Source organism: Oncorhynchus gorbuscha, linkage group LG21 (assembly GCF_021184085.1).
Source record: "Oncorhynchus gorbuscha isolate QuinsamMale2020 ecotype Even-year linkage group LG21, OgorEven_v1.0, whole genome shotgun sequence".
Taxonomy (NCBI): domain Eukaryota; kingdom Metazoa; phylum Chordata; class Actinopteri; order Salmoniformes; family Salmonidae; genus Oncorhynchus; species Oncorhynchus gorbuscha.
This window is the reverse complement of record NC_060193.1, coordinates 7,267,366-7,294,011: the sequence shown is the minus strand read 5'-3', so window position 1 is coordinate 7,294,011 and position 26,646 is coordinate 7,267,366. Positions and strand designations below refer to the sequence as shown.

General features: G+C 44.8%; 2 protein-coding genes across 4 annotated transcripts in view; both read right to left on the bottom strand.

Moving 5' to 3' along the window:
- The window catches only part of LOC124008261 (gastrula zinc finger protein XlCGF57.1-like), a 28,879-nt gene extending 18,268 nt beyond the window's left edge, over positions 1-10,611 (bottom strand). Inside the window, exon 1 of the mRNA XM_046319410.1 lies at positions 10,318-10,611. Within this exon, the coding sequence (XP_046175366.1) occupies positions 10,318-10,483 (166 nt within the window). The 5' untranslated portion in view covers positions 10,484-10,611. The remainder of the gene's footprint in view (positions 1-10,317) is intronic.
- On the bottom strand, positions 1,120-26,646 carry LOC124008262 (gastrula zinc finger protein 5-1-like). 3 transcript variants are annotated; one of them, XM_046319412.1, is made up of 3 exons: positions 26,334-26,641; positions 20,910-21,359; positions 1,120-2,854 (listed from the first exon to the last, which is right to left on the bottom strand). In XM_046319412.1, exons 1-3 carry the CDS (start codon positions 26,497-26,499, stop codon positions 2,037-2,039), a joined length of 1,434 nt encoding a protein of 477 aa, XP_046175368.1. In that variant the 5' UTR covers positions 26,500-26,641; the 3' UTR covers positions 1,120-2,036. The 3 variants fall into 3 exon arrangements, with proteins under 3 accessions (XP_046175368.1, XP_046175367.1, XP_046175369.1); XM_046319411.1 differs by lacking the exon at positions 1,120-2,854 and adding an exon at positions 14,018-15,347 and having other exon boundaries at positions 26,334-26,640; XM_046319413.1 differs by lacking the exons at positions 1,120-2,854; positions 20,910-21,359 and adding an exon at positions 14,018-15,347 and having other exon boundaries at positions 26,334-26,646.

The window sequence follows — 26,646 nt, the reverse complement described above, 5'->3', positions numbered from 1 at the left end:
CTCAGATAAACGCAAGGCGATTTCTTGAAAGCATATTTAAAAAATATCAATATATTTATATAATCAGGGGTTTTACTACAATGTCCAGACCAGTAATAAGGGAATAGATAACTACATGAGGGGAAACAATTACAGCAAGAAATAGGGGGATCTAGGATTTAATCATTTAGTTGTCGTTTCCCAAGATGTGTTAGACACCGATTCCTCTCTGTGGCTAAATATGGAAGGCAGGTTCACAATAAATTCCTCCCTGTGGCTAAATATGGAAGGCAGGTTCACACTAAATTCCTCCCTGTGGCTAAATATGGAAGGCAGGTTCACACTAAATTCCTCCCTGTGGCTAAATATGGAAGGCAGGTTCACAATAAATTCCTCTCTATGTCTAAATATGGAAGGCAGGTTCACAATAAATTCCTCTCTGTGGCTAAATATGGAAGGCAGGTTCACAATAAATTCCTCTCTGTGGCTAAATATGGAAGGCAGGTTCACAATAAATTCCTCTCTGTGGCTAAATATGGAAGGCAGGTTCACAATAAATTCCTCTCTGTGGCTAAATATGGAAGGCAGGTTCACAATAAATTCCTCCCTGTGGCTAAATATGGAAGGCAGGTTCACACTAAATTCCTCCCTGTGGCTAAATATGGAAGGCAGGTTCACAATAAATTCCTCTCTATGTCTAAATATGGAAGGCAGGTTCACAATAAATTCCTCTCTATGTCTAAATATGGAAGGCAGGTTCACAATAAATTCCTCTCTATGTCTAAATATGGAAGGCAGGTTCACAATAAATTCCTCTTTGTGGCTAAATATAGAAGGCAGGTTCACAATAATTCCTCTTCCAGCCATGCTTTTCTCCAAAGCAGAGCACAAACAAACTGACAGACAATAACTTTGTTTTGAGACATTCTTTATTTATCTGTTATTTTACCAGGTAAGTTGACTGAGAACACGTTCTCATTTACAGCAACGACCTGGGGAATAGTTACAGGGGAGAGGAGGGGGAGGAATGAGCCAATTGTAAACTGGGGATTATTAGGTGACAGTGATGGTTTGAGGGCCAGATTGGGATTTTAGCCAGGACACCAGGGGTTAACCCCCCTACTCTTACGATAAGTCCCATGGGATCTTTTAGTGACCACAGAGAGTCAGGACACCCGTTTAACTTCCCATCCGAAAGACAGCACCCTACACAGGGCAGTGTCCTGGGGGATTGGGATAATTTTTTAGACCAGAGGAAAGGGTGCATCCTACTGGCCCTCCATCATCACTTCCTGCAGCACCTGGTCTCCCATCCAGGACAAACCCTACTTAGCTTCAGAGGCAAGCCAGTAGTAGGATGCCAACAGTGGGATGCCAGTAGTAGGATGCCAGTAGTGGGATGCCAGTAGTGGGATGCCAACAGTAGGATGCCAGTAGTGGGATGCCAACAGTAGGATGCCAGTAGTGGGATGCCAGTAGTGGGATGCCAGTAGTGGGATGCAAACAGTGGGATGCCAACAGTGGGATGCCAACAGTAGGATGCCAGTAGTGGGATGCCAGTAGTAGGATGCCAGTAGTGAGATGCCAACAGTGGGATGCCAGTAGTGGGATGCCAGTAGTGGGATGCCAGTAGTAGGATGCCAACAGTGGGATGCCAGTAGTGGGATGCCAGTAGTAGGATGCCAACAGTGGGATGCCAGTAGTGGGATGCCAACAGTGGGATGTCTAAATAACATCAGTCAGACCATTCTCTCAACACCTGGGAGACATTCTTAAATCAAAGAACCACGAATTCCTGTTTCTAATAACGTGAAAACATCATCAGACTGAACAGCAGACCGGCGAGCATCCTACAATACTGTGCAATGTTCAATCATTACATCATCATTCGAATCAAATCAAACTTTATTTACATAGAATGTTGAAAAACATAACTTGATCACGCATCTATTTATCTGAAACCCTGAAATGATCCAGAGTATTGATTGGCTTTCCTAAGAGTGTTAACCACATCCTGCCTGTTATTCCCATCGTCTGACAATAGATCTTTGTCCTAATTAGTTTCCATCCAGTTTTCTTTCTTTGTGGACGTTATCCAGATGCTTCAGCAGATGAGCCTTACGAATGAACGTTCTACCACAGACGGAGCAGCCATGTGGTTTCTCTCCTGTGTGAGTCAGGATATGTCTCCTTAGGTCCCCCTTTTGACTGAAGCTTTTACAGCAAAAATTACAGCTGAATGGTTTCTCTCCTGTGTGAGTCAGGATATGTCTCCTTAGGTCCCCCTTCTGAATAAAGCTCTTCCCGCAGTCACCACAGCTAAATGGCTTCTCTCCTGTGTGAATCCTCATGTGCATGGACAGGTGTCCTTTTTGTTTGAAGGTCTTGCCACAAAAGGGGCAGGTGCAGAGTTCCCCCATTGGTGTGTTCAGATCCAATGGTGGGCTGCTGTCAAGTCCTACTGGGTTTCTGCTTACAGCTGAACTGTGGCTGAAGGCATTGTTTTGATTACCTGGAGGGTCACAGGGAATGTTGAGACCCTTAATGTGGGTCACAGTGAGAAAAGGTTTGATATCCACTGGTTTAGAGTCTCTCTCTCTGTTTTCCACAGTCTGGGTTTGGGGAAGAGTCAAGGACTGAAGTGGGTCCTCCTGATCACATTCACTTTTCACACAGGAAGGAGTGAATATGGAGTCTTTGGTATCAAAGAGCCCTTGAAGCTGCTCTTCCTCCTGACTGGTCCTGAGATCCTCGTCTTCCTCTTTAATCTGTGTGGTCTCTGGGTCCTCCTGCTCCAGACTGGGGCTCCACTCCTGCTCACAGTGCTGCTGCTCAGGGGGAACCTCCTCTTCAGAGACAGAGAGCTGCAGGGATTCTGGAGGGAAGGAGAGGAGGAGCAGAGGTTACCTATACAGCCTGGATACAGAGGTTACCTATACAGCCTGGATACAGAGATTACCTATACAGCCTGGATACAGAGGTTACCCTGCTATACAGCCTGGATACAGAGGTTACCCTGCTATACAGCCTGGATACAGAGGTTACCCTGCTATACAGCCTGGATACAGAGGTTACCCAGCTATACAGCCTGGATACAGAGGTTACCCAGCTATACAGCCTGGATACAGAGGTTACCCTGCTATACAGCCTGGATACAGAGGTTACCTATACAGCCTGGATACAGAGGTTACCTATACAGCCTGGATACAGAGGTTACCCTGCTATACAGCTTGGATACAGAGGTTACCCTGCTATACAGCCTGGATACAGAGATTACCCTGCTATACAGCCTGGATACAGAGATTACCTATACAGCCTGGATACAGAGGTTACCTATACAGCCTGGATACAGAGGTTACCCTGCTATACAGCCTGGATACAGAGGTTACCCTGCTATACAGCTTGGATACAGAGGTTACCCTGCTATACAGCCTGGATACAGAGATTACCTATACAGCCTGGATACAGAGGTTACCTATACAGCCTGGATACAGAGGTTACCTATACAGCCTGGATACAGAGGTTACCTATACAGCCTGGATACAGAGGTTACCTATACAGCCTGGATATAGAGGTTACCTATACAGCCTGGATACAGAGATTACCTATACAGCCTGGATACAGAGGTTACCTATACAGCCTGGATACAGAGATTACCTATACAGCCTGGATACAGAGGTTACCTATACAGCCTGGATACAGAGGTTACCTATACAGCCTGGATACAGAGGTTACCTATACAGCCTGGATACAGAGGTTACCTATACAGCCTGGATACAGAGGTTACCTATACAGCCTGGATACAGAGGTTACCTATACAGCCTGGATACAGAGGTTACCTATACAGCCTGGATACAGAGGTTACCTATACAGCCTGGATACAGAGGTTACCTATACAGCCTGGATACAGAGGTTACCTATACAGCCTGGATACAGAGGTTACCTATACAGCCTGGTTACAGAGGTTACCTATACAGCCTGGATACAGAGGTTACCTATACAGCCTGGATACAGAGGTTACCCTGCTATACAGCCTTGATACAGAGGTTACCTATACAGCCTTTAGACATCATTGTTGGGGGTCAATTCGAATTTAAAATCAACGATTGAAAGATTATAATTATTTTTCAATAACTTCCTGATAATATGAAGAGAAGAAGCCATTTTGTTCATCGTTGCGAGTCACACTTCCTATTGGCACTGCATTGGTTTAATAACGTGTGTTATATCGTGGGTTTATAACCTGCTGTGTCCAGGCTGTTTGTGACTTGAATAACCAGTTATATAATGGTAAAATGATTGTGGCATGGCTCTGCATTACGGTGGATAATATCCCATTGTTCCGGAGCTACAGCACCTGCCTGTATTTTATTTTATTTAACTAGGCAAGTCAGTACAAATTCGTATTTACAATGACGGGCCTACCAAAAGGAAAAAAGGCCTCCTGTGGGGACGGGAGCTGGGATTAAAAATACATTTAAATAATAATTAAATATAAATATAGGACAAAACACACATCACAACAAGAGAGAAAATACAACCCCACATAAAGACCTAAAGAAACAACGTAGCAAGGCAGCAACACAATAATATATCCATCGGGACAATTGGTTTTTCAGTAGGACCGATTGGAGTAATGGCTACCTCTGTATTTTACGAGAGAATCTCTCTGGGGGCATCAGGTGACCAGTTGCGCAATGTAGCCGCACAAAACAGGGTTTTGTGACTGCTATGATTTCACATTGTAGCCAATTGAATTGCACAAGTTCTGTGACCAATTTTTCTGAAATTCTGCGTTCAAGTAATAAATAATAAAGGAATTCCCCCAGCGAGCACAGCCGCTAATTGGGGAAAACAAACATTATTTCCAATTGACCCCCGGCGCAAACTTGATTTTTTGTAATACAGAAACAAAACATGGCGAAAGGCTGCTGTGTTGTTTAATGTCCAGTACATATAACCAGGTAAAAAATCTCAACCTAATGCTACCGCGCATGTAAATATAGCCTGTGAGAAAAGCACTGTGGCTTCAGGCTATTCTGCATGAGAGAGGTTACACAAGTAGGCTACACAAGTAGGCTACACAAGTAGGTTACACAAGTAGGCTACATAAGTAGGTTACACAAGTAGGCTACACAAGTAGATTACACAAGTAGGCTACACAAGTAGGCTACACAAGTAGGTTACACAAGTAGGCTACACAAGTAGGCTACACAAGTAGGCTACACAAGTAGGTTACACAAGTAGGCTACACAAGTAGGCTACACAAGTAGGCTACACAAGTAGGTTACACAAGTAGGCTACACATAAGCTCGCTATGCATGTGGAAAACATTTCATCACAGTTTTAACACATTTAACTTGTTTAGTTTAGACCATTTGTAACTCCATTCACTGTTTGTAGCTGTATACAGTCGTCTGTTTGTTTGTGTTGTTGGTCTTGGCCGTCTAAATGTTCCGGTCGGTTGCTAGCTAGCACCCACTCTGCTGCTAGCCCCATCATGAAAAAGGGGCATGAGGGAAGCCCTACAATATTTCGCTTTTCTAAGTAGTGAGAACGCTCTGGAGCAATACTGAAAATTATAATTTTTAGACATGATTAGACATATTTCTCTTAAAATGTAATTTTGTAATTGACTTAAACAAGCAGACAAGAAAATTGTGTTTGAAAACGTTTTTTAAAATGTATTGTGAGACAACGGGGTAACCACGGGTTGCTTTCCCCAAATAATATATAATATAATATATGCCATTTAGCAGACGCTTTTATCCAAAGCGACTTACAGTCATGTGTGCATACATTCTACGTATGGGTGATCCCGGGAATCGAACCCACTGCCCTGGCGTTACAAGCGCCATGCTCTACCAACTGAGCTACAGAGGCGGGTGGGGCGCAACGTTCTATCTAATAGTGATGGGTCGTTCGCCAACGAGTCGGTTCTAAGCTCTTGGGGCGGCAGGGTAGGTAGCCTAGTGGTTAGAGCGTTGGACTAGTAACCGGAAGGTTGCAAGTTCAAACCCCTGACATCTGTGGTTCTGCCCCTGAACAGGCAGTTAACCCACTGTTCCTAGGCCGTCATTGAAAATAAGAATTTGTTCTTAACTGACTTACCTAGTTAAATAAAGGTTAAAAAAAATATAATAATTAAATAACCTTGGGAGCCGGCTCTTGTCGGTTAACGTCGGGGGCCCGGCTCTTGTCGGTTAACGTCGGGGGCCCGGCTCTTGTCGGTTAACGTCGGGGGCCCGGCTCTTGTCGGTTAACGTCGGGGGCCCGGCTCTTGTCGGTTAACGTCGGGGGCCCGGCTCTTGTCGGTTAACGTCGGGGGCCCGGCTCTTGTCGGTTAACGTCGGGGGCCCGGCTCTTGTCGGTTAACGTCGGGGGCCCGGCTCTTGTCGGTTAACGTCGGGGGCCCGGCTCTTGTCGGTTAACGTCGGGGGCCCAGCTCTTGTCGGTTAACGTCGGGGGCCCGGCTCTTGTCGGTTAACGTCGGGGGCCCGGCTCTTGTCGGTTAACGTCGGGAGCCCGGCTCTTGTCGGTTAACGTCGGGAGCCGGCAAGCAATATCAGAAGAGCCTAATCTATTTATAAAAAATAAAATAAAGATATGAATAATCAAAAGATTTAAATTCATAGAATTAACAAATGATGTGTGCACGCACATTCGTTCTGACTGTCTGCTCAGACTAACAGCCTCACTTGTTGTTCCTGTCAATCAGACACGCAGTGTCAACCAATGAACCAAAGATGCGTGAGGGAGGGCGGAGCCAACTCACCCACAGTCACACACTTAGCAGTCGAGGAGAGAGAGGAAGGACAGCTGGGAAAACAACAGATGGAAAATGAGTAGGAAGCACAACAGCATTTGGATGCATTTGAATAAATGTAGACAATGTTAGAGCACAGCGTAGAATTAGCTAAAACAAAATCTCATAAAGCCAGTTCTACACACAACCTCAATGTCTAGCTGTCTTCTAGAATGCTTTGAGTTCAGTGACAGATACACCTCAGAGAACTTGGCAGAGGAACTGTTGAGAGTGGCCAGAGAATGGCAAGTAGATGGAAAAGTGGTCTGTTGTGTTAGCGACAATGCAGCTAACATAACCAAAGCCATGAAAATGTTAAAAATGGACCCATCATCCATGTCTTGCCCACACAATCAACCTCGTTGTAAGAGATGTTCTGAAAGAGATGAAGCCCACTGTGGACAAAGTGAAAGCAGCTGTGGAATACACCCACAGGAGCACAGTCGATCCTGAAAAACTAAAGTCCACACAACGCCAGATGGGGACGCCTGAGCTGAGGCCTAAACAGGACTGCAATACAAGGTGGAATTCAACATTTATATGTTGAAGAGGTTTCTTGAGTCAAAGGATGCCATCATCTCTACCCTGGCTGTTGTCAATGCACCTGTCAATGCACCTGTTGATGCTCTGACCCAAGAAGAATGGGAGGTGGTGGAGGAGGTGTGCAGAGTCCTGGAACCCTTTGAGCAGGTCACCATGGAGATCAGTGGAGAGAGGTACAGTACGCAGTTATTATTACATCACTATTTAATCCAGTATTAGGAAACAGCAGAGGGAGCACCGCCCTATCTACATCGACGGGACCACAGTAGCTTCAAGTTCCTTGGCGAACACATCACTGACAAACTGAATTGGTCCACCCACACAGACAGGGTGGTGAAGAAGGCGCAATAGCACCTCTTCAATCTCAGGTGCACAATTGAAGCATTCTGTCGGGCTGTATCACCGCCTGGTATGGCAGCTGCACCGCCTGCAACCGCAAGACTCTCCAGAGGGTGGTGCTTTCTGCCCAACACATTACCGGGTGCAAACTATCTGCCCTCCATGACACCTACAGCACCCGATGTCACAGGAAGGCCAAAAAGATCATCAAGGACAACAACCACCCGAGCCACTGCCTGTTCACCCCGCTATCATCCAGAAGGCGAGGTCAGTACAGGTGCATCAAAGCTGGGACCGAGAGACTGAAAAACAGCTTCTATCTCAAGGCCATCAGACTGTTTAAACGGCCATCACTAGCACATTAGAGGCTGTTTTCTATACTATTCTACGGTATCTCATTTACTTAATAATGTTTACATATCTTGCTTTCTCATCTCATATGTTTTCTATACTATTCTACGGTATCTCATTTACTTAATAATGTTTACATATCTTGCATTACTCATCTCATATGTATTCTATACTATTCTACTGTATCTTCGTCCATTCCGCTCTGAAATCGTTTGTCCATCTGTATATAGTCTTAATTCATTCCTACTTAGATGTGTGTGTATTAGGTATATGATGTGTAATTTGTTAGATATTACTGCACTGTCAGCGCTAGAAGCATAAGCATTTCGTTACACCCGCAATAACATCTGCTAACCACGATTGTGTGACCAATAACATCTGCTAACACCGAGAGAAATAGTCCTATAATTCCTATAACTACACCCTAAAACTTCTTACCTGGGAATATTGAAGACTCATGTTAAAAGGAACCACCAGCTTCCATATGTTCTCATGTTCTGAGCAAGGAACTCAAACATGAGTTTTTTTTGTCACTATGACAATAAACAAATAGTATCTGTGTTTTATAGCCCTCATGACTGGTCTGAACCTGTATCTGTGTGTTTTATAGACCTCATGACTGGTCTGGACCTGTATCTGTGTGTTTTATAGACCTCATGACTGGTCTGGAACAGTATCAGTGTGTTTTATTGACCTCATGACTGGTCTGAACCTGTATCTGTTTGTTAGAGACCTCATGAATGGTCTGGACCTGTATCTGTGTGTTTTATAGCCCTCATGACTGGTCTGGACCAGTATCTGTGTGTTTTATAGCCCTCATGACTGGTCTGAACCTGTATCTGTTTGTTAGAGACCTCATGAATGGTCTGGACCAGTATCAGTGTGTTTTATAGACCTCATGACTGGTCTGGAACAGTATCTGTGTGTTTTATAGACCTCATGACTGGTCTGAACCTGTATCTGTGTGTTTTATAGCCCTCATGACTGGTCTGGAACAGTATCTGTGTGTTTTATAGACCTCATGACTGGTCTGGACTAGTATCTGTGTGTTTTATAGCCCTCATGACTGGTCTGGAACAGTATCTGTGTGTTTTATAGACCTCATGACTGGTCTGGACCTGTATCTGTGTGTTTTATAGACCTCATGACTGGTCTGGAACAGTATCAGTGTGTTTTATTGACCTCATGACTGGTCTGAACCTGTATCTGTTTGTTAGAGACCTCATGAATGGTCTGGACCTGTATCTGTGTGTTTTATAGCCCTCATGACTGGTCTGGACCAGTATCTGTGTGTTTTATAGCCCTCATGACTGGTCTGAACCTGTATCTGTTTGTTAGAGACCTCATGAATGGTCTGGACCAGTATCAGTGTGTTTTATAGACCTCATGACTGGTCTGGAACAGTATCTGTGTGTTTTATAGACCTCATGACTGGTCTGAACCTGTATCTGTGTGTTTTATAGCCCTCATGACTGGTCTGGAACAGTATCTGTGTGTTTTATAGACCTCATGACTGGTCTGGACTAGTATCTGTGTGTTTTATAGCCCTCATGACTGGTCTGGAACAGTATCTGTGTGTTTTATAGACCTCATGACTGGTCTGAACCTGTATCTGTGTGTTTTATAGACCTCATGACTGGTCTGGAACAGTATCTGTGTGTTTTATAGCCCTCATGACTGGTCTGAACCTGTATATGTGTGTTTTATTGACCTCATGACTGGTCTGAACCTGTATCTGTTTGTTAGAGACCTCATGAATGGTCTGGACCTGTATCTGTGTGTTTTATAGCCCTCATGACTGGTCTGGACCAGTATCTGTGTGTTTTATAGCCCTCATGACTGGTCTGAACCTGTATCTGTGTGTTTTATAGACCTCATGACTGGTCTGGACCAGTATCTGTGTGTTTTAAAGACCTCATGACTGGTCTGAACCACTATCTGTTTGTTAGAGACCTCATGACTGGTCTGACCACTATCTGTTTGTTAGAGACCTCATGAATGGTCGTGTGTGTGAACTTAATTTGGATTCGCGTTAATTTGCAATAACCTTCGCCACCGTTTCCTTACAACATAATAAATATAGTTAGTTTCTTTCCAGCTAATTTCTTAGTTACACGATTGTATAACTAGTAAAATTCGTTTTTTAAATTGAGGGTGCATTATTTATTAAGTTCGATAATGAGGACGAAAAATAGCATAGTTACTTAAAACGACGTTTGCGTGAACCTGAATCAATAAAACTAATGGTGAAGTCTCTCCCAGACACGGTACACTATTCCTCCTCACCACTATATACTCACCTCTTCTACATAGTGGTATCTCTGGTGTGATCCCCAGCAGTCTCCGTAGCCGATCATTCTCCTCCTGGTACTCCACTACCGTTTTCTCAACTGCACCGAAAATCTCCACAGCAGCCGCCGATAAACGCTCATTTAAAAACACACGAAACGACTGTAGTTTAGACATTTTCAGTTTAGTAACTTATTCAGCTCAGTCAGTATGTCTTGACCCCACACAAGAAGCGTCGTCTTCAAATCTACTTCCGTGTTCTAGTCAAGGAATTAGAGAAAACTCCTTGGTTCTACTAGCGGGTATCAAACTCGGAAACGCAAAACAGCGCCGCTAGTTGGATGGGGGTTTAAATGAGAACAATTTAATAGGATTTCTATTGTTTGCATTCATACAAAGTGCGCTTATTAGGCAGGGCTGGTAAAAGTCCCCATTTTCATACTTGAGTAAAAGTAAAAGATACCTTAATAGAAAGTTACTCAACTAAAAGTGAAAGTCAGCCAATCTTATTTGAGGACGGGCTTGTGGTAATGGCTGGACCGGAATAAGTTAGTAGAACGGTATCAAACAGATCGTTCAATTCGCTCTGGTACAGTCACAGCAGCCTCCTGTGTTGGAGATGTTTAACGCCCCCGAATTGTAGAGCAGAGGGTGTTAAACTGTAGCCTACCTGTGTTTTGTTTCAATCAAAGCACATATTTAGCCTTGTGGCGCATGCTACACTATGCTATTATATTCGGTTCTGTTATGTCGAATACTGTGATCGTTATGCAATCTGGCAGACATTGATTCAGCTATGATCTAACTTAAACGAGCACCATTCACCAGAGTAGCATGTTTTCTGCAAGTTGTAGAGAAGATCATACATGTGCAGAAGCTTCAGGGCCTTTAGCTGTTGGGAAGAGGGGTCCAGTAAAATTAGGATCCACATCTATTCCATATCAAACTATAGGACAATCTGTAGGAATAAATTATTTCTCAGAAGTAAACTGAATATAATTACTCGATACAATATTAAATCAATATCATGAATGAGCAGTATTTAGTGAAAATGGTTGAGAAAAACATTTTCTGTAAAGTAAACATGTTTTAATATATTGAAAACATCAAGTCAGACCATTCTCTCAGTACATTTAGAGACATTCTAAAATGCAAAACTTCATAAAAGATATCTGTCTGGAGTAAATTTATCCACAAAAACAAAGATAATTGTATACACATCTTAAATGACCACATGTTCACAAAATGTGCTGATATAACAATCAGGCAGAACCAAGAACAGATACAGCCCTTGGTTCACTCCAGACCTGACTGCCCTCGACCAGCACAAAAACATCCTGTGGCGGACTGCAATAGCATCGAATAGCCCCCGTGATATGCAACTGTTCAGGGAAGTCAGGAACCAATACACGCAGTCAGTCAGGAAAGCTAAGGCCAGCTTCTTCAGGCAGAAGTTTGCATCCTGTAGCTCCAACTCCAAAAAGTTCTGGGACACTGTGAAGTCCATGGAGAACAAGAGCACCTCCTCCCAGCTGCCCACTGCACTGAGGCTAGGAAACACAGTCTCCACCGATAAATCCATGATTATCGAAAACTTCAATAAGCACTTCTCAACGGCTGGCCATGCCTTCCGCCTGGCTACTCCAACCTCGACCAACAGCTCCGCCCCCCCCCGTAGCTCCTCACCCAAGCCTCTCCAGGTTCTCCTTTACCCAAATCCAGATAGCAGATGTTCTGAAAGAGCTGCAAAACCTGGACCCGTACAAATCAGCTGGGCTTGACAATCTGGACCCGCTATTTCTGAAACTATCTGCCGCCATTGTCGCAACCCCTATTACCAGCCTGTTCAACCTCTCTTTCATATCGTCTGAGATCCCCAAGGATTGGAAAGCTGCCGCAGTCATCCCCCTCTTCAAAGGGGGAGACACCCTGGACCCAAACTGTTACAGACCTATATCCACCCTGCCCTGCCTATCTAAGGTCTTCGAAAGCCAAGTCAACAAACAGGTCACTGACCATCTCGAATCCCACCGTACCTTCTCCGCTGTGCAATCTGGTTTTTCGAGCCGGTCACGGGTGCACCTCAGCCACACTCAAGGTACTAAACGATATCATAACCGCCATCGATAAAAGACAGTACTGTGCAGCCGTCTTCATCGACCTCGCCAAGGCTTTCGACTCTGTCAATCACCATATTCTTATCGGCAGACTCAACAGCCTCGGTTTTTCGGATGACTGCCTTGCCTGGTTCACCAATTACTTTGCAGACAGAGTTCAGTGTGTCAAATCGGAGGGCATGCTGTCCGGTCCTCTGGCAGTCTCTATGGGGGTGCCACAGGGTTCAATTCTCGGGCCGACTCTTTTCTCTGTGTATATCAATGATGTTGCTCTTGCTGCGGGCGATTCCCTGATCCACCTCTACGCAGACGACACCATTCTATATACTTTCGGCCTGTCATTGGACACTGTGCTATCTAACCTCCAAACGAGCTTCAATGCCATACAGCACTCCTTCCGTGGCCTCCAACTGCTCTTAAACGCGAGTAAAACCAAATGCATGCTTTTTAACCGATCGCTGCCTGCACCCGCATGCCCGACTAGCATCACCACCCTGGATGGTTCCGACCTTGAATATGTGGACATCTATAAGTACCTAGGTGTCTGGCTAGACTGCAAACTCTCCTTCCAGACCCACATCAAACATCTCCAATCGAAAATCAAATCAAGAGTCGGCTTTCTATTCCGCAACAAAGCCTCCTTCACTCACGCTGCCAAGCTTACCCTAGTAAAACTGACTATCCTACCGATCCTCGACTTCGGCGATGTCATCTACAAAATGGCTTCCAACACTCTACTCAGCAAACTGGATGCAGTCTATCACAGTGCCATCCGTTTTGTCACTAAAGCACCTTATACCACCCACCACTGCGACTTGTATGCTCTAGTCGGCTGGCCCTCACTACATATTCGTCGCCAGACCCACTGGCTCCAGGTCATCTACAAGTCCATGCTAGGTAAAGCTCCGCCTTATCTCAGTTCACTGGTCACGATGGCAACACCCATCCGTAGCACGCGCTCCAGCAGGTGTATCTCACTGATCATCCCTAAAGCCAACACATCATTTGGCCGCCTTTCGTTCCAGTACTCTGCTGCCTGTGACTGGAACGAATTGCAAAAATCGCGCTGAAGTTGGAGACTTTTATCTCCCTCACCAACTTCAAACATCAGCTATCCGAGCAGCTAACCGATCGCTGCAGCTGTACATAGTCTATAGGAAAATAGCCCACCCATTTTCACCTACCTCATTCCCATACTGTTTTTATACTGTTTTTATTTATTTATTTTTCTGCTCTTTTGCACACCAATATCTCTACCTGTACATGACCATCTGATCATTTATCACTCCAGTGTTAATCTGCAAAACTGTATTATTCGCCTACCTCCTCATGCCTTTTGCACACATTGTATATAGACTGCCCATTTTTTCTACTGTGTTATTGACTTGTTAATTGTTTATTCCATGTGTAACTCTGTGTTGTCTGTTCACACTGCTATGCTTTATCTTGGCCAGGTCGCAGTTGCAAATGAGAACTTGTTCTCAACTAGCCTACCTGGTTAAATAAAGGTGAAATAAAAATAAAAATAAATAGGCCGAAGCAAAAGATTAGGGGAGGACCACCTCACTTGAAAATAGTCAACTCTGAACTGTTGGATTGTTACATCATCATTGAAATCAAATCAAACTTTATTTACATAGAAAGCTTTACAAAAGTACATTCACCACACAGGTATTTATCTGAATCCCACATCATGAATGATCCAGAGTTGCTGTGCTTTTGTTGTCCACATCCGGCCTTTTAATTCCCATCTTCTGACAGAAGATCTTTGTCCTAATTTTCATCCTGTTTTCCTCCTTTGTGGATGTTTTTCACATGCGTCAGCAGGTTAGACTTTTGAGTGAAGCTTTTCTCACAGTCTCCACAGCTAAATGGTTTCTCTCCTGTGTGAGTCAGTTTATGCTTCCTTAGGTTCCCCTTCAAATTGAAGCTTTTCCCACAGTCACCACAGCTAAATGGTTTCTCTCCTGTGTGAGTCCTTATATGATCTGTAAGGTTCCCCTTATGATAGAAGCTTTTCCCACAGATACCACAGCTAAATGTTTTCTGTTGTGTGTGAGTCAGTATATGTTTCCCTAGGTCTCCCTTCTGATTGAAGCTTTTCCCACAGTCACCACAGCTAAATGGTTTCTCTCCTGTGTGAGTCAGTTTGTGCAAGTTCAGGTTTCCCTTCTGACTGAAGCTTTTCCCACAGTCACCACAGCTAAATGGTTTCTCTCCTGTGTGAATACTCATGTGCCTGGACAGATCTCCTTTGTGTTTGATTATCTTTCCACAAACTGGACAGATACAGGGTTGGACATGGGCCTTCAGTTTACAGGTGGAGTTGTAGAGTTTATTGCCGAAGCTGCAGTCACTGGGTCTCTTCTTGGTGAGAGTCACATGTTTTTGCAGGTCAGATTTCAGAGCAAACATTTCACCACAGTCATGGCAGTGGTGTTCCCCCAATGGTGGACTGGGATCCAATGGTGGACTGGGATCCAATGGTGGACTACTGTCAAGTCCTACTGGGTCGCTGCTTACAGCTGAGCTGTGGCTGGAGGCATTGTTTTGATTATCTGGAGGGTCACAGGGAATGTTGAGACCCTTAATGTGGGTCACAGTGACAAAAGGTGTGAGATCCACTGGTTTAGAGTCTCTCTCTTTGTTCTCCACAGTCTGGGTTTGGGGAAGAGTCAAGGACTGAAGTGGGTCCTCCAGATCACATTCACTTTTCACACAGGAAGGAGTGAATATGAACTTCATGATATCAGGCTCTAGACCTTGAAGCTGCTCTTCCTCCTGACTGGTCCTGACTTCCTCCTGTTCCTCTTTAATCTGTTTGGTCTCTGGGTCCTCCTGCCCCAGACTGGGGCTCCACTCCTGCTCACAGTGCTGCTGCTCAGGGGGAACCTCCTCTTCAGAGACAGAGAGCTGCAGGGAGTCTGGAGGGAAGGAGAGGAGGAGCAGAGGTTATTTATAACAGAATTTAGATCTCTATGACATTCAATTTCAATGTTCTTCCTTAGCATGGATCTCTATGACCTATACAGCCTGAGTGCAGACAGCTAGCTAGGTATTTGCTTTCCTTCACACAAGCCATATAGGTGGTTGGTTAACATGCCTACTATTGAACACACTGTTGCTAATGAGTACAAAAGTTCCACCGACACCGTCTAACCCTTAACAATCTTTGCACAACTGAAAAATAGTGTATGTTGTAGAGGATCGAAGGACCATGATTGGCATAAGAACCTTAGGTTAAGGTTAAGCTTAGCATCCACTACAGCATGTCTGATCAGAACAGGGATGAGGCGGATGTCCGGGTTAAGGGGAGTACAATGGGAAGAGATGTCCAGGTTAAGGGGGGTTTAATGGGAAGAGATGTCCAGGTTAAGGGGGGTACAATGGGAAGAGATGTCCGGGTTAAGGAGGGTTCAATGGGAAGAGATGTCCGGGTTAAGGAGGGTTCAATGGTAAGAGATGTCCGGGTTAAGGGGGGTTTAATGGATGGGAACAGGGATGAGGCTGTCCCCGTCCACAGTCCACCTGGTCGTGCTGCTGATCCAATTTCTGTTGTTTTGTCTGTGTCTATAAACCCTGATGTGTTACCTTGCCCCGCTACCTTTTGCGACCCTCTCTCTTCCTCTCTACCGCGCCTGCTGTCTCGACCTCTGAATGCTCGGCTATGAAAAGCCAACTGACATTTACTCCTGTGGTGACCTGTTTCACCCTCTACAACCACTGTGCTTATCATTTGACCCTGCTGGTCATCTATGAATGTTTTAACATATTGAAGAACAGCCATATGGACTGGCCTCCCCTCATAGCCTGGTTCCTCTCTAGGTTTCTTCCTAGGTTCCTGCCTTTCTAGGGAGTTTTTCCTAGCCACCGTGATTCTACATCTGCATTGCTTGCTGTTTGGGGGTTTTAGGCTGGGTTTCTGTACAAGCACTTTGTGATATCTTCTGATGTAGAAAGGGCTTTATAAATACATTTGATTGATTGATTTAATGGAAAGAGATGTCCACATTCAAAACACACATCTGACCACTCTTGGTTCAGATAACTGAGAATCCTATCCAGTGAAAAGTCATAATAAAAAGTAGATTATAGTATTGGTACATTTTATGCCCCCGTTAAAAACACTGTACATGCACAGGTGAGGTACCTGCTATACAATACTACAGGCATTGGTCCAGTCACAATCCAATGAACCAAACAGGCTAATTGGTTCGTAGACATGCTAAACGTGGGTAAATGTACTAAATGAGTGTAGGTATATCTACATTACATAAACAGAATATACAAGAGCGATTTACACCAATTGAAATAGCCAACCAGCACCACAAAATGACTAATGCTAACAAGGCTAACATCGTTAGCTAGCATGCTAAATACCCATTAATTCTTAATGCAAATGCTAACGTTAACACTAGCGGACGCGTATGAGCTAGCGAACAAGCTCAACACAATTATTTACAACAGACGCTACTTGACAAATTCACAAGACAAAGATCTCTTAGAACTATAATTTAGCTGCATCCCAATAAACCATCAGAACAGCAGCTGAGTACACTACATGACCAAACGTATGTGGACACCTGCTGAGTACACTACATGACCAAACGTATGTGGACACCTGCTGAGTACACTACATGACCAAACGTATGTGGACACCAGCTGAGTACACTACATGACCAAACGTATGTGGACACCTGCTGAGTACACTACATGACCAAACGTATGTGGACACCTGCTGAGTACACTACATGACCAATAGTATGTGGACACCTGCTGAGTACACTACATGACCAAATGTATGTGGACACCTGCTGAGTACACTACATGACCAAACGTATGTGGACACCAGCTGAGTACACTACATGACCAAACGTATGTGGACACCTGCTGAGTACACTACATGACCAATAGTATGTGGACACCTGCTGAGTACACTACATGACCAAATGTATGTGGACACCAGCTGAGTACACTACATGACCAAATGTATGTGGACACCTGCTGAGTACACTACATGACCAAACGTATGTGGACACCAGCTGAGTACACTACATGAACAAATGTATGTGGACACCTGCTGAGTACACTACATGACCAAACGTATGTGGACACCAGCTGAGTACACTACATGACCAAATGTATGTGGACACCTGCTGAGTACACTACATGAACAAATGTATGTGGACACCTGCTGAGTACACTACATGACCAAATGTATGTGGACACCTGCTTGTCATTAATATGTAGTTGGTCTCCCCTTTGCTGCTGTAACAGCCTCCACTTTTCTGGGAAGGCTTTCCACTAGATGTTGTAACATCAATGGTGGGATTTGCCTCCACTCAGCCACAGGTGCATTAGTGAGGTTGGGCAATTAGGTCTGGCTCGCAGTTGGCGTCCCAATTCATCCCAAAGTTGTTCGATGGGGTTGAGGTCAGGGCTCTGTGCAGGCCAGTCAAGTTCTTCTAAACTGATCTTGACAAACCATTTCTGTACGGACCTCACTTGTGCTCTAGGGAATTGTCCTGCAGAAGCACGAAACGGCCGTCCACAAACTGTTGCCACAAACTGGAAGCACAGAATCATCTAGAACAGTGGTCACCAACCTTTTCTGAGTCAAGACCACTTTCGCAGTCAAAAAGAAAGCCGAGATCTACTGCACAGATTTGTTTTTTTAAACACGAACCTCACACAAACAGTTGTAGGAGTGAGGTCTGGACACTAGGCCTAATAAATTATCACAGCATATTGGCTATATGATTGACCTGCCAATATTATTAATCTGACCATATTATATTTCAAAACTCGAGCTTTCAAAATAGATCAGTCGGTTTAGCACTTGTGATGCACTGTGGAGCATGAATTGAAATAATTAGCTTTTTAAAATTTTAACTGGACTGATGGTACCTGCATCTGATGGTCAACGAGGTCAAATCACGACCTCAGATCTTCAGGTCGAAAAGTCGGAGCTCTGGAAAGATGCCCGAGTTTCCGACTTGGATGCCCGTTCAAAATAATTTTTGTTTTGTAAAAAAGTGTTGAATAAAAACAGTGACAGTGCTGAATATAAACTTAAACTCACTCATTAAAAACAGCAACTCTTTGCTGTATTCGTTGACAGTCTCTCTGTGGTCATATTTTAAAAGATATTAAATCTGACGTAAACTAGTAGCTTAAACTTGGCTGTGGCCAGGGTCATGGAAGCTCTGTCGCCACGGTGATTTAAGCTATCCGATTGGGCAGCGCAGTAGGTGCACTTGATTTAGTCACAGATTTGCCGGTCCGCCAGGTAGGCGTAGTTTGTCTCATGGGAACACTTTGCTTACCCGGTGCGCAGGACTTTTGAATCAAGTGCACCTACCGGCAACAGTGATACAGTAGGGCTGCTGAATCAAGTGCACCTACCGGCACTGGTGGTACAGTAGGGCTGCTGAATCAAGTGCACCTACCGGCAACAGTGGTACAGTAGGGCTGCTGAATCAAGTGCACCTACCGGCAACAGTGGTACAGTAGGGCTGCTGAATCAAGTGCACCTACCGGCAACAGTGGTTCAGTAGGGCTGCTGAATCAAGTGCACCTACCGGCAACAGTGGTACAGTAGGGCTGCAGAATCAAGTGCACCTACCGGCAACAGTGGTTCAGTAGAGCTGCTGAATCAAGTGCACCTACCGGCAACAGTGGTTCAGTAGAGCTGCTGAATCAAGTGCACCTACCGGCAACAGTGGTACAGTAGGGCTGCTGAATCAAGTGCACCTACCGGCAACAGTGGTTCAGTAGGGCTGCTGAATCAAGTGCACCTACCGGCAACAGCTCAACACAATAAAAACATTTTTTTAAAGTAGCACAAGCCTTTATCGTTTGTTGGCTTTTCTACAGAAATATTTGATGATCGACTAGGATCTTGAATGTCATTGTATGCTGTAGCGTTAAGAATTCCCTTTACTGGAACTAAGGGGCCCGAACCATGAAAAACAGCCCCAGACCATTATTCTGCCTCCACCAAAACTTTACCGTTGGCATTATGCATTGGGGCAGAGAACGTGTTTCCACTTCTCCAGAGTCCAATGGCGGCGAGCTTTACTCCACTCCAGCCGACACTTTGCATCGCACACGGTGAGCTTAGGCTTGTGTGCGGCTGCTCGGCCATGGTAGTGAGTGTTGCAACAGAGGACATAACATTTTTAAGCAAAACGCTCTTCAGCACTCGGTGGTCCCGCTCTGTGAGCTTGAGTGGCCTACCACTTCGCGGCTGAGACGTTGTTGCTCCTAGACCTTTTCACTTCACAATAACAGCACTTACAGTTGACCGGGGGTCAGCTTCAGCAGCGCAGAAATTTTGACAAACTGACTTGGAAAGTTCGCATCCTATGACGGTGCCACGTTGAAAGTCAATGAGCTCTTCAGTAAAAAGCCATTCTCCTGCCAGTGTTTGTCTATGGAGATTGCATGGGGGTGTGCTCGATTTTATACACCTGTCAGCAACAGGTGTGGCTGACATAGCCAAATCCACTACTTTGAAGGGGTGTCCACATACTGCTGAATACATACTGTATGTGACATCAGGAGGACAAAAGTAGCAAGAGGGAAAATGTAGTGCTCGTCAGGATAGGGAAACCACCTAGAGAATGACAGAGGCCTCTACTGACCAAAAGGCAGTATTACCCTGGGCAGCGCCATTAAGGGCTTCCACCATTTTCATGTCGTCAAGTGGGAGGGGCGTCCAACTTCATTGGCTGATCCCTCCTGGTGACCCTGTTGGGAGTCTTAACCTGGACCAGAGACATTATGCCCATAAGGGGCACGCAGTGTCCAGCTGTGACGTCCTCCCCCAGAGCAGTCCTCCCCCAGAGCAGTCCTCCCCCAGAGCAGTCCTCCCTCAGAGCAGTCCTCCCTCATTGGCTGATCCCTCCTGGTGACCCTGTTGGGAGTCTTAAACTGGACTAGAGACATTATGCCCATAAGGGGCACGCAGTGTCCAGCTGTGACGTCCTCCCTCAGAGCAGTCCTCCCCCAGAGCAGTCCTCCCTCAGAGCAGTCCTCCCTCAGAGCAGTCCTCCCTCAGGGTCTCAATGCTGCCACCTACTGTATGTAATCTTCAGGAGAAGTGGGCGTTTTGAAAGTTACCATATAAGGAGAAGTGGGCGTTTTGAAAGGAACCATATAAGGAGAAGTGGGGGTTTCGAAAGGAACCATATAAGGAGAAGTGGGCGTTTCGAAAAGGAACCATATAAGGAGAAGTGGGCGTTTCGAAAAGGAACCATATAAAGAGAAGTGGGCGTTTAGAAATGAATCACATCACCAATGTGGCACTGGAGTCAGAATGGAAACATAAATGTGTAGAGCTGCTGTCCAAGCAAAGGGAAAGTACTGCCATGTTGGGGCTAAAACCACTTCTACAAAATGTTGAAATGGTGACCACTGAAAGCCTAAACAGTTTATTCATTTACTAGAACTATTGCTAACTATCAGTAGATCTATGTACAAACCTATTCTACATAGTTGTATCTCTGGTGTCCTCCGCAGCAGTCTCCGTAGCCGATCATTCTCCTCCTGGTACTCTGCTACTGTTTCCTCAATCGCACCAAAAATCTCCACAGCAGCAGATGCCGTTAAACATTCATTTAACAACACACTCAACAACTGTAGTTTAGACGTTTTCAGTGGACTGAGAGTTGGGTGTTCAGCTAGTACGGCTTCTTGACATGGGTTCTCCAGATCACATTCACTTTTCACACAGGAAGTAGTGGATATGGAGGCTTTAGTATCAAAGAGCCCTTGAAGCTGCTCTTCCTCCTGACTGGTCCTGACTTCCTCCTGTTCCTCTTTAATCTGTTTGGTCTCTGGGTCCTTCTGCCCCAGACTGGGGCTCCACTCCTGCTCACAGTGCTGCTGCTCAGGGTGAACCTCCTCTTCAGAGACAGAGAGCTGCAGGGAGTCTGGAGGGAAGGAGAGGAGGGTCAGAGGTTACCCTGTGTATATATATAGTCATACTGGTACCCTGTATATACACTGCTCAAAAAAATAAAGGGAACACTTAAACAACACAATGTAACTCCAAGTCAATCACACTTCTGTGAAATCAAACTGTCCACTTAGGAAGCAACACTGATTGACAATAAATTTCACATGCTGTTGTGCAAATGGAATAGACAACAGGTGGAAAATATAGGCAATTAGCAAGACACCCCCAATAAAGGAGTGGTTCTTCAGGTGGTGACCACAGACCACTTCTCAGTTCCTATGCTTCCTGGCTGATATTTTGGTCACTTTTGAATGCTGGCGGTGCTTTCACACTCGTGGTGGCATGAGATGGAGTCTACAACCCACACTTAAGTGGCTCAGGTAGTGCAGCTCATCCAGGATGGCACATCAATGCGAGCTGTGGCAAGAAGGTTTTTGCGTCTGTCAGCGTAGAGTCCAGAGCATGGAGGCGCTACCAGGAGACAGGCCAGTACATCAGGAGACGTGGCAGAGGCCGTAGGAGGGCAACAACCCAGCAGCAGGACCGCTACCTCTGCCTTTGTGCAAGGAGGAGCACTGCCAGAGCCCTGCAAAATGACCTCCAGCAGGCCACAAATGTGCATGTGTCTGCTCAAACGGTCAGAAACAGACTCCATGAGGGGGGTATGAGGGCCCGACGTCCACAAGTGGGGGTTGTGCTTACAGCCCAACACCGTGCAGGACGTTTGGCATTTGCCAGAGAACACCAAGATTGGCAAATTTGCCACTGGCGCCCTGTGCTCTTCACAGATGAAAGCAGGTTCACACTGAGCACGTGACAGACGTGACAGTCTGGAGATGCCGTGGAGAACGTTCTGCTGTCTGCAACATCCTCCAGCATGACCGGTTTGGCGGTGGGTCAGTCATGGTGTGGGGTGGCATTTCTTTGGGGGGCAACACAGCCCTCCATGTGCTCGCCAGAGGTAGCCTGACTGCCATTAGGTACCGAGATGAGAACCTCAGACCCCTTGTGAGACTATATGCTGGTGCGGTTGGCCCTGGGTTCCTCCTAATGCAAGACAATGCTAGACCCCATGTGGCTGGAGTGTGTCAGCAGTTCCTGCAAGAGCATTGATGCTATGGACTGGCCGCCCGTTCCCCAGACCTGAATCTAATTGAGCACATCTGGGACATCATGTCTCGCTCCATCCACCAACGCCACGTTGCACCACAGACTGTCCAGGACTTGGCGGAAGCTTTAGTCCAGGTCTGGGAGGAGATCCCTCAGGAGACCATCCGCCACCTCATCAGGAGCATGCCCAGGCGTTGTAGGGAGGTCGTACAGGCACGTGGAGGCCACACACACTACTGAGCCTCATTTTGACTTGTTTTAAGGACATTACATCAAAGTTGGATCAGCCTGTAGTGTGGTTTTCCACTTTAATTTTGAGTGTGACTCCAAATCCAGACCTCCATGGGTTGATAAATTTGATTTCCATTGATCATTTGTGTGATTTTGTTGTCAGCACATTCAACTATGTAAAGAAAAAAGTATTTAATAAGAATATTTCATTCATTCAAATCTAGGATGTGTATACATGGCCACTTTAATAAATGGATCACTTTAATAAATGGATCACTAGTCACTTTAAACAATGTCACCTTAAATGATGCCACTTTAATAATATTTACATATCTTACATTACTCATACCACATGTATATACTGTATTTTATACCATCTATTGTCACTCGGCCATCGCTCATCCATATATTTTTATGTACATATTCTCATTCACCCATTTAGATTGGTTTATTAGGTTGTTCTTGTGGAATAGTTAGATTACTTGTTAGATATTACTGCACTGTCGGAACTAGAAGCACAAGCATTTTGCTACACTCACATTAACATCTGCTAACCATGTGTATGTGACCAATAAAATTAGATTTGACATGCACAATCGCACACGCACGCACGCACGCACGCACGCACGCACGCACGCACGCACGCACACACACACACACACACACACACACACACACACACACACACACACACACACACACACACACACACACACACACACACACACACACACACACACACACACACACACACACACACACACACACACACACACACACAGTGGGGCAAAAAAGTATTTAGTCAGCCACCAATTGTGAGAGTTATCCCACTTAAAAAGATGAGAGAGGCCTGTAATTTTCATCATAGGTACACTTCAACTATGACAGACAAAATTAGAAAAAAAATAATTGTAGGATTTTTAATGAATTTATTTGCAAATTATGGTGGAAAATAAGTATTTGGTCACCTACAAGCAAGATTTCTGGCTCTCACAGACCTGTAACTTCTTCTTTAAGAGGCTCCTCTGTCCTCCACTCGTTACCTGTATTAATGGCACCTGTTTGAACTTGTTATCAGTATAAAAGACACCTGTCCACAACCTCAAACAGTCACACTCCAAACTCCACTATGGCCAAGACCAAAGAGCTGTCAAAGGACACCAGAACCTAAATTGTAGACCTTGGTTTGAAGAAATCAACTGTGGGAGCAATTATTAGAAAATGGAAGACATACAAGACCACTGATAATCTCCCTCGATCTGGGGCTCCATGCAAGATCCCACCCCGTGGGGTCAAAATGATCACAAGAACGGTGAGCAAAAATCACAGAACCACACGGGGGGACCTAGTGAAGGACCTGCAGAGAGCTGGGACCAAAGTAACAAAGCCCACCATCAGTAACACACTACGCCACCAGGTACTCAAATCCCGCAGTGCCAGACGTGTCCCCCTGCTTAAGCCAGTACATGTCCAGGCCCGTCTGAAGTTTGCTAGAGAGCATTTGGATGATCCAGAAGAAGATTGGGAGAATGTCATATGGTCAGATGAAACCAAAATATAACTTTTTGGTAAAAACTCAATTCGTCGTGTTTGGAGTACAAAGAATGCTGAGTTGCATCCAAAGAACACCATACCTCCTGTGAAGCATGGGGTGGAAACATCATGCTTTGGGGCTGTTTTTCTGCAAAGGGACCAGGACGACTGGTCCGTGTAAAGGAAAGAATGAATGGGGCCATGTATCGTGAGATTTTGAGTGAAAATCTCCTTCCATTAGCAAGGGCATTGAAGATGAAATGTGGCTGGGTCTTTCATCATGACAATGATCCCAAACACACTGCCCGGGCAACAAAGGAGTGGCTTCGTAAGAAGCATTTCAAGGTCCTGGAGTAGCCTAGCCAGTCTCCAGACCTCAACCCCATAGAAAATCTTTGGAGGGAGTTGAAAGTCCGTGTTGCCCAGCAACAGCCCCAAAACATCACTGCTCTAGAGGACATCTGCATGGAGGAATGGGCCAAAATACCAGCAACAGTGTGTGAAAACCTTGTGAAGACTTACAGAAAACGTTTGACCCCTGTCATTGCCAACAAAGGGTATATAACAAAGTATTGAGAAACTTTTGTTCTTGACCAAATACTAATTTTCCATCATAATTTGCAAATAAATTCATTAAAAATCCTACAATGTGGTTTTCTGGATTTTTTTTCTCATTTTGTCTGTCCTAGTTGAAGTGTACCTATGATGAAAATTGTGCACAACTGGCTATAGGCTACACAAGCCTCCCCACAATAGACCATTCCTCTTCTCGTGAAATCCCAGGAAAAGCTGTAGGACATTTATTTCGTTAAGAACAAAAAAAATAGTAAGCCTAATAGCCTATTAGGGGAAAGCAGCAGGTTTGCTCTCTCTAATTGCTGAATGTAAAACAGGCCTACGGCATAGAAAATGCATGTTGGGGAAGGTTGAGGAGATTAAAGTGCATTGTTGTGATCACTTTTGTTCGGTTCTGATAACATTGTTCCACTGATGCAATGCAAATAGTTGCACAGGACAGACAGAGATCACAGTGAAAAGGAAAGGAATTCACAACCATTAGAAACATTGAAAGAAGTAACAACTTGCAAACCACTTGAGCAAGGAGACAATAACATACTGTAAAATATGCTCAGCCTAAACAGGGATTGTTGTTGCATTTAAAAGTATGAGTTACTATGTTATTTTTCATGAGGCCTACATGTACATTGAAGTATTATTTGCAGTTGTCACTATGACAATAAACACAAACAGTATCAGTGTGTTTTATAGACCTCATGACTGGTCTGAACCTGTATATGTGTGTTTTATTGACCTCATGACTGGTCTGAACCTGTATCTGTGTGTTTTATAGCCCTCATGACTGGTCTGGACCTGTATATGTGTGTTTTATAGCCCTCATGACTGGCCTGGACCTGTATATGAAACCCAGTTTATTGACAGCAAACAATGCATGACTGGTCTGAACCTGTATCTGTGTGTTTTATAGCCCTCATGACTGGTCTGGACTAGTATCTGTGTGTTTTATAGACCTCATGACTGATCTGAACCTGTATCTGTGTGTTTTATAGACCTCATGACTGGTCTGAACCTGTATCTGTGTGTTTTATAGACCTCATGACTGGTCTGAACCTGTATCTGTGTGTTTTATAGACCTCATGACTGGTCTGAACCTGTATCTGTGTGTTTTATAGACCTCATGACTGGTCTGAACCTGTATCTGTGTGTTTTATAGCCCTCATGACTGGCCTGGACCTGTATATGTGTGTTTTATTGACCTCATGACTGGTCTGAACCTGTATCTGTGTGTTTTATTGACCTCATGACTGGTCTGGACCTGTATCTGTGTGTTTTATAGCCCTCATGACTGGCCTGGACCTGTATATGTGTGTTTTATTGACCTCATGACTGGTCTGAACCTGTATCTGAGGGTCCATTTTTTATTAAGTTCGACAATGAGGACGAAAAATAGCATAGTTACTTAAAACGACGTTTGCGTGAACCTGAATCAATAAAACTAATGGTGAAGTCTCTCCCAGACACGGTACACTATTCCTCCTCACCACTATATACTCACCTCTTCTACATAGTTGTATCTCCGGTGTGATCCGCAGCAGTCTCCGTAGCCGATCATTCTCCTCCTGGTACTCCACTACCGTTTTCTCAACTGCACCGAAAATCTCTACAGCAGCCGCCGATAAACGCTCATTTAAAAACACACACAACGACTGTAGTTTAGACATTTTCAGTTTAGTAACTTATTCAGCTCAGTCAGTATGTCTTGACCCCACACAAGAAGCGTCGTCTTCAAATCTACTTCCGTGTTCTAGTCAAGGAATTAGAGAAAACTCCTTGGTTCTACTAGCGGGTATCAAACTCGGAAACGCAAA

Coding starts and splice junctions, on each gene's coding strand:
- LOC124008262 (XM_046319411.1), bottom strand. CDS start 26,499: ATGTCTAAACTACAGTCGTTGTGTGTGTTTTTAAATGAGCGTTTATCG. Junction 21,360..26,333: donor GATACAACTATGTAGAAGAG/GTGAGTATATAG, acceptor CCTTCCCTCCAG/ACTCCCTGCAGCTCTCTGTC. Junction 15,348..20,909: donor GATACAACTATGTAGAATAG/GTTTGTACATAG, acceptor CCTTCCCTCCAG/ACTCCCTGCAGCTCTCTGTC.